Source organism: Beta vulgaris, chromosome 4 (genome assembly GCF_026745355.1).
Source record: "Beta vulgaris subsp. vulgaris cultivar EL10 chromosome 4, EL10.2, whole genome shotgun sequence".
Classification (NCBI taxonomy): domain Eukaryota; kingdom Viridiplantae; phylum Streptophyta; class Magnoliopsida; order Caryophyllales; family Amaranthaceae; genus Beta; species Beta vulgaris.
This window is the reverse complement of record NC_079205.1, coordinates 28,200,786-28,207,702: the sequence shown is the minus strand read 5'-3', so window position 1 is coordinate 28,207,702 and position 6,917 is coordinate 28,200,786. Positions and strand designations below refer to the sequence as shown.

General features: G+C 34.7%; 1 protein-coding gene across 1 annotated transcript; it reads left to right on the top strand.

Annotated features, from left to right (window-relative positions):
- Nucleotides 1-373: 373 nt before the first annotated feature.
- On the top strand, nt 374-6,123 carry LOC109136458 (transposon Ty3-I Gag-Pol polyprotein). The gene is made up of 7 exons (XM_057394018.1): nt 374-613; nt 695-769; nt 868-1,110; nt 1,228-1,377; nt 1,479-1,910; nt 2,104-2,573; nt 6,057-6,123. Exons 1-7 carry the CDS (start codon nt 374-376, stop codon nt 6,121-6,123), a joined length of 1,677 nt encoding a protein of 558 aa, XP_057250001.1.
- The last annotated feature ends 794 nt before the right edge of the window (nt 6,124-6,917 follow it).

Genomic DNA, 6,917 nt, shown 5'->3' with positions numbered 1-6,917 from the left:
TATATTTGAGCATCGTGTGAGTTCAGGTTGCTGGGAAAGTTGATCAGGGATTAACTTCATTTGAACCATCATAGTTGGTGGTTGAGTCGAACTTCCATAGGTGGAAGTTGGGGAATCATCTCGTGCATAGGTGCATAAGTGATTGAGTGTAATTCTTTTGTTTTTCAGAGTTGATTAATAAAAGAGTGAGTGAGTGGAGGACGTAGACTTATTTGAAGTCGAACCTCGTTAAATCCTTGTGTTGTTTATTCATCGCTTTTATTTCCGCTGCTAAAGAATTGTTTCTTTACTGTTCTTACATTAATCGAAAAAGTTGCAACATTCGGGCAAACACTCAATTCACCCCCCTCTTGAGTGTCTCTTGCACTTACAGATGCCGCCAGTGAGAGAAACCGATTTTAAAATTGACCTAGTGCCTGGAACTGGAGCTATTTCTAAGGCACCATATAGGATGGCACCTGCAGAGATGCAAGAGTTTAAAGTGCAATTGGAGGAATTGTTGGAGAAAGGGTACATTAGGACAAGTGTTTCACCTTGGGGAGCACCAGTGTTATTTTTTCGAAAGAAGGATGGAACCTTGAGGTTGCGTATTGATTACAGAGAGTTGAATAATGTCATAATAAAGAATAAGTACTCATTGCCTAGGATTGAGGATTTATTTGATCAACTTAAGGGTGCTGGAATTTTCTCTAAGATTGATTTGAGGTCTGGGTATCCACCAATTGAGAATTGCGGAGGAAGATATACCAAAGACAGCGTTTCGTATGAGGTATGGGTATTATGAGTTCACAGTGATTCCATTTGGACTTACTAATGCACCTGCAGCATTTATGGATCTTATGAATAGGTCTTTTCACCCGTATTTAGATAGATTTTGTGGTTGTGTTAATAAATGATATATTGGTGTATTCGAAGGACAAAGAAGAGCATGAGGGTCACTTAAGGAAAGTTTTGGATATACTTCGACAGAAAAAGTTGTATGCTAAGTTATCAGAATGTGAGTTTTGGCTTGAGAAAGTTGCATTTTTGGGTCATGTGATTTCGAAAGAAGGTGTTGATGTAGATCCATCAAAGATACAAGCAGTAACAGAATGGGCGAGACCTAGTAATGTGACTGAGATTAGATGTTTCTTAGGACTTGCTGGCTACTATAGGAGGTTTGTGCGAGATTTCTCAAACTAGCTCAACCTTTTGACAAATTTGATGAAGAAAACGACTCGATTTTAGTGGGATGAGCAGTGTGAGAAAGCTTTTCAGGAATTGAAGCAAAGACTTACTTCAGCATCACTAGTTTTGACGTTACCATCTGGATTAGAAGGTTTTGAGGCGTATAATGATGCTTCTAAGAATGGGTTAGGATGTGTATTGATGAACATGGTAAGGTGGTAGCATATGCTTCAAGACAACTTAAGCCTTATGAACAGAATTAGCCTACTCATCATGATTTAGAGTTAGTTGCTGTAGTATTCGTATTGAAGATTTGGAGGCATTATTTGTATGGTGTGTCATGTAAGATTTTCACTAATCATAAAAGTCTGAAGTATATATTTACTCAGAAGGAGTTGAACATGAGACAAAGAAGATGGCTTGAACTTATAAAGGATTATGATTTAGAGATATTGTATCATGAGGGTAAAGCGAATAAAGTTGTTGATGCATTAAGTAGGAAGACTAGTCATACGATGAATATGATGGTATTATCTGAGAGATTGTGTGAAGAATTCGGGATAATGAGTCTAGAGGTCATAGAACAAGGGCAAGTGGAAGCTCAATTGAATGCACTATGTGTGCAACCCACCTTATTCGAAGAGATTCAAGTGAAGCAAAGTAGTGATGAGTGGATGGTGAAGATTAAGAAAATGAAAGAAGATGGAGTTGCCATCGAGTTCGACATCGATGAGAATGGTGTTGTGAATTACAAGGAAAGATGGTGTGTGCCTAAGGATGAGGAGCTAAAAAGAAAGATTTTGGAAGAAGCTCATAATACGCCATATTCTGTGCATCCTAGGAGATAAGCTTTATAAGGATTTGAAGCAACATTTTTGGTGGAAAAACATGAAACATGAAGTGGCAAAGTTTGTTGCAAAGTGTTTGACGTGTCAGATTGTGAAGATTCAACATACGAGACCTGGTGGAATGATGCAACCTTTAAAAGTGCCGAGTTGGAAATGGGAGTCTATTTCAATGGATTTTGTGATGGGATTACCACTTACCAAGTCAGCTAAGAATGCCATATGGGTTATAGTGGATCGTTTGACAAAGTCGGCCAGATTTATAGCAATGAAGGATACTTGGAGTATGCAACAGTTGGCTAGTGCATATGTGCGAGAGGTTGTGAGATTGCATGGAGTACCAAAGGATATTGTTTCAGATAGAGACTCGATATTCTTATCCAAATTATGGGAGAGGTTACAACAACCATTTGGGACATTGCTCAAATTTAATACAGCTTTCCACCCTGCAACAGCTGGACAGACAAAGAGAACAATTCAAATTTTCGAGGATATGTTGAGAGCACGCGTGATAGACATTGGAGGATCTTGGGATGATTATTTGCCAACTATAGAGTTTTCGTATAACAACAGTTATCACTCAAGCATAAAGATGGCACCGTATGAAGCATTGTATGGGCGGAAATGTAGGAGTCCTTTGTGTTGGAGTGACATAAGTGAGACGATGACTTTAGGGCCTGAGATGATGGAAGAAACAACGAAATAAGTTAGGCTTATTCAGGAGCACATGAGGGTAGCTCAAGATAGACAAAAGGGTTATGCAGATCAGAATAAAATGGAGATGGAATTTGAGGTTGGGGAGAAGGCTTTGCTAAAAGTGTCACCAACAAAGGGGACCATATGAGATCTTGGAGCGAATTGGGGAAGTAGCCTATAGATTAGCCTTACTAATGGAGTTAGCTAATGTCCATGACGTCTTTTATGTGTCTAAACTTCGAAAATATGTCCATGATCCTACCGATAACATTCAACATGAAACCATTGAGCTAGATGAGACCTTATCCTTTGAGCAACGCCCAATTACGATCCTAGATACCAAAACGAGAAGTACCGAAACAAGACGGTAAAATTAGTCAAGGTGTTATGGTCAAGTCAAACTTCTGAAGAGGCTACTTGGGAAGCCGAAGATGATATGAAAAACCGATATCCCGAACTTTTTCAGCAGGTGCGCTTGAGTTCCGGGGACGAAACTCTTTAAGGAGGGTAGAATGTGATACTAACTTTTTGTTTGCATATTAGTAGCGAGCGATAACGTTGAAGTTCGAGGACGAACTTTCCTTTAAGGGAGAGTAGATGTAATATCCCAAATTTTTATAACTATTTTATGAAATTCATCTTGTTATAATAAGATTTTATAAATATAAAATTCTGAAAAATAAATTATAATTATAGTAAATCAGATTTTCTAGAAATTCATTTTTATAATACCAGATTTTTTTTATCATTTAGAAATAAATAAATAAAATAAAAATAAAATTTCGAAAAATTGTTAGAAGAAAATCAGATTTTATTTTATCATCTTTTTCGTTCAAAAAGAAAGATAGAGAGAAAAGAAAATTATGAAATTATAACGTTTGGGAAAGGATTAAATTTTTTAATTACTTATCTTTTAGTAAAACCCTATATATATATATATATATACATATATATATATATATACCCCATATCACCCAAAAATTCTCACGTAATACACTTTCTTCATCTTTTTGGTAAGTTCTAAATTTCAGATATAGAATCACCATTGTTGTGTTTTGAAGGTTTCAACCAGAAAAAAAATATAATTTAAAAACCCGACACCGCGACTCCGACGACTTGGCCGGAGTCCGACACCGGTCTTCTTCTTCTTCTCTTTTCTTCTTTCTCTTTCTTCTTTCCTTTCTTCCTCCTGCTTCTCGCTGCTGCTGCGTGCATCAGTTCTTTAAAATTTTTTTGGTCAAACTTTTAAAGTTTTTAATACAAAAAAGAAAGAAAGAAAAGGTGTAGTGTATGTAGTGGCAGAATGGTAGTAGGTGCCAGTGTGTTCTGTCATACATCAAAACCATTAACCTTCTATAATTTTTGTTCTTTCAACACTGACTGTGTCACATGTTTTTAGTAGAATTTTTTTTTTCTCCTTTTTTTTTTGTTTTCAGATTTTGGTTAATATTAATCTTGTAAAGTTTGGTTAATTATTTTACGGAATATGATATTAAGTGACTAACTTTAGGAAGTATTATTTATTGTAGACGGAAACTTCGTAAAAGGCGACTTTTAGTTGATATTGCTATATTTGGGACGCATTCGAGGTAATTCACAATGTCCATCAACAACTAGAATCACGTTAGGAATTATATGTGCTATGTGTAATACATGTGGTTTATGTGATTCTATGTTTATGTTAGATGTATATTATATGACATAAATAGTATTAGTACTTGTTATGACTAAAATTATTGTTATTAATAAATTTTAGTACTACTATCCCTGCGTATAATACATATGTATCTACTAGTATTTTGTTACTACCTTCGAATTTATAATGTACATATGTAATCACCATATTAAAAATCATATTAATGTTGGTAATGTAACTTAACGGGTACAACTAGTGTGTTGTTGATGTTTCGAACGGTTCTATAAGTTGGTATTGTGATTTATGAAGTTCTAATGATGGACGTATTGGTTACTATGAATTATGGACGTTGAGTATTTTAATTCTATAAAAGTGGTTAAGTTGTGAAAAAATATTTATTAAACTAAAGACGTTCATGTTAATGTGTTATTTGATGTGTCATAACTATTAAAATATATTAATCACGTAAAGTGGAAATATTATTGAGGAAATTATCCTGTGGACTTGGATCCTCCATAGGTGATGAACAATATTTGATTTTATTCTGTTACAACTTTTATTGTCTTCCTCCTAATACTATTGGTGCGCATTGCGGATACCCATTAGATTAGTGAGGGTTGTGCACACTAGGGATGTTCTGCAAAACGATATTGGCCATTACTCTTAATTTATCTGGGTGACGACCCATGTTGAAGTAGCTGGTACCTAGGATTAGTCCCGGCCTATTGACGTTCAATTCCCTGCTAATAATTAAATTTGTTGTTGTATGATTCATATAAACATAAAATAATTGAAATAGTTAATCATATTATATACTTGTCTGTATTTTGTTATACTTGTCTATACTACATTATACTTGTCTGTATTATGCTATAAAAATTATTTTCAAAATATAAATATTATTATTATTATTATTTTACGGGATGGAGTTGTAATTACTTAGCTTTCGCTAATTTTTGTGTTTTTGCTTTTCTTTGCTCTTTTCCTATTAATATTGTGTAGGTTGGTGAAAGGGACTACGTTGCAGGAATGAACGAATATATAGTTTTTAAGTTCACCTAGTTTAATAAATATTATGGTACTGATAATTGAGATTGTTTAGTTTGGGTTGGTTTAAATTAGACAACTTAATTTGGTTTATTTTGATACTTTGGTTTGTGAGTTAAATTTTTATTTATAATAATTAGCCTTGCATTTATTTTTAACAATAGATGTGGCGGTAACATCCTAAAGGTTTGGTTAGATATCTTAAATGAAAAGTAAATATTTCATAAAGTTTTGAGACCAAAGTTTTGGGGTGTTACATGGGTGTCGGAGAAATCATGTTATCATGAAAAAATTGCAAGATGGAGAAACGGAATTGTGCCTCACGCGCCAACTACAGCAGGCTGACGTGTCACGCGCGTGATGCGGCATGTCCAGTAGAAAGCGTACACATGGTACGCACTTTGAAAAAGATAAGAAAGACAATTGCGCTTCACCAAGAGATATGAAAAATAAAAATGCAATTATTTTATTACTTAGTAATAAATAGAAATAAGACTTATTAGAAAAATCCTAAATGGCATAGACTCAACAGGAAGGGGAAGGAAGGAGCTAGGGGAGGGACTCTCTGACTCAATCTAGAGAAGTAGCGTTAAATGACCATTCCCCGTCGTTATTTAATTACGCACTGTCCAAGGGGTTGCCACTATTGCTGACTTTTGATGCAGGCGGAATTGGCAATCTACCATCTTCAACCATATCCAGTACAACATGCTTCAAAGTCCAACGCTGTGATGTCATACGCCCCTTTCCTTGATGATTTTTGCAGTAGGCATTAAGATTCCATTTACTGGATCTTTTCTCAAGAGGAGGGTCTAGAGTAGGGCAAATTGTAACACCTCAATAATTCTCTCTTTTTCAGAAATACCGTTTTAATATAAAACATAGAGAATTACTCAAGTATTATCGACTCTATGATAACGTATCGGCTTATTCAGAATTTTGCAGCAGAATACAAATAACTAAACTTCATACTTTAATATAATAATAAATAAGTAAATAAGTACTTAAAATCAAACACACTATAAATGTCTACTCAAATCAAACTTATTATAATATGTTCCTACTAATACAGTAAATATAATAATAGATTACACAAGCTCTCCATTCCCGGATTCCCAATGATGCAACATCTGCGAATCTGTAAATGTCAATGCTCTAAAGAATCTGCTCACCAAAATGGGTCATCACAAGATCAATAAGGCAAAGTCATAATCAACAATCACAAACAAAGCACGTAATCAACAAAGCTGAGTACTACGTAGTATTACATCAACATTCCTAACATGATACTAATAAATAACTTGCAGGGATAAATAATAATATAACAATATAATATTATGCAGATAACTTCTACTGAACTAAACTTTAAACATCTTTTTACTACTTTAATAGAATATTTATTGGACCTGAGTTGTATTATCTAAACTTGCCTTCACCTAGGAGGACGAAATACGGGCGCGAATCCGTATTCCAGAATGATATGCGATATCGAGGAACTTTTGAAAAATAATAGGGATGGTGATCAA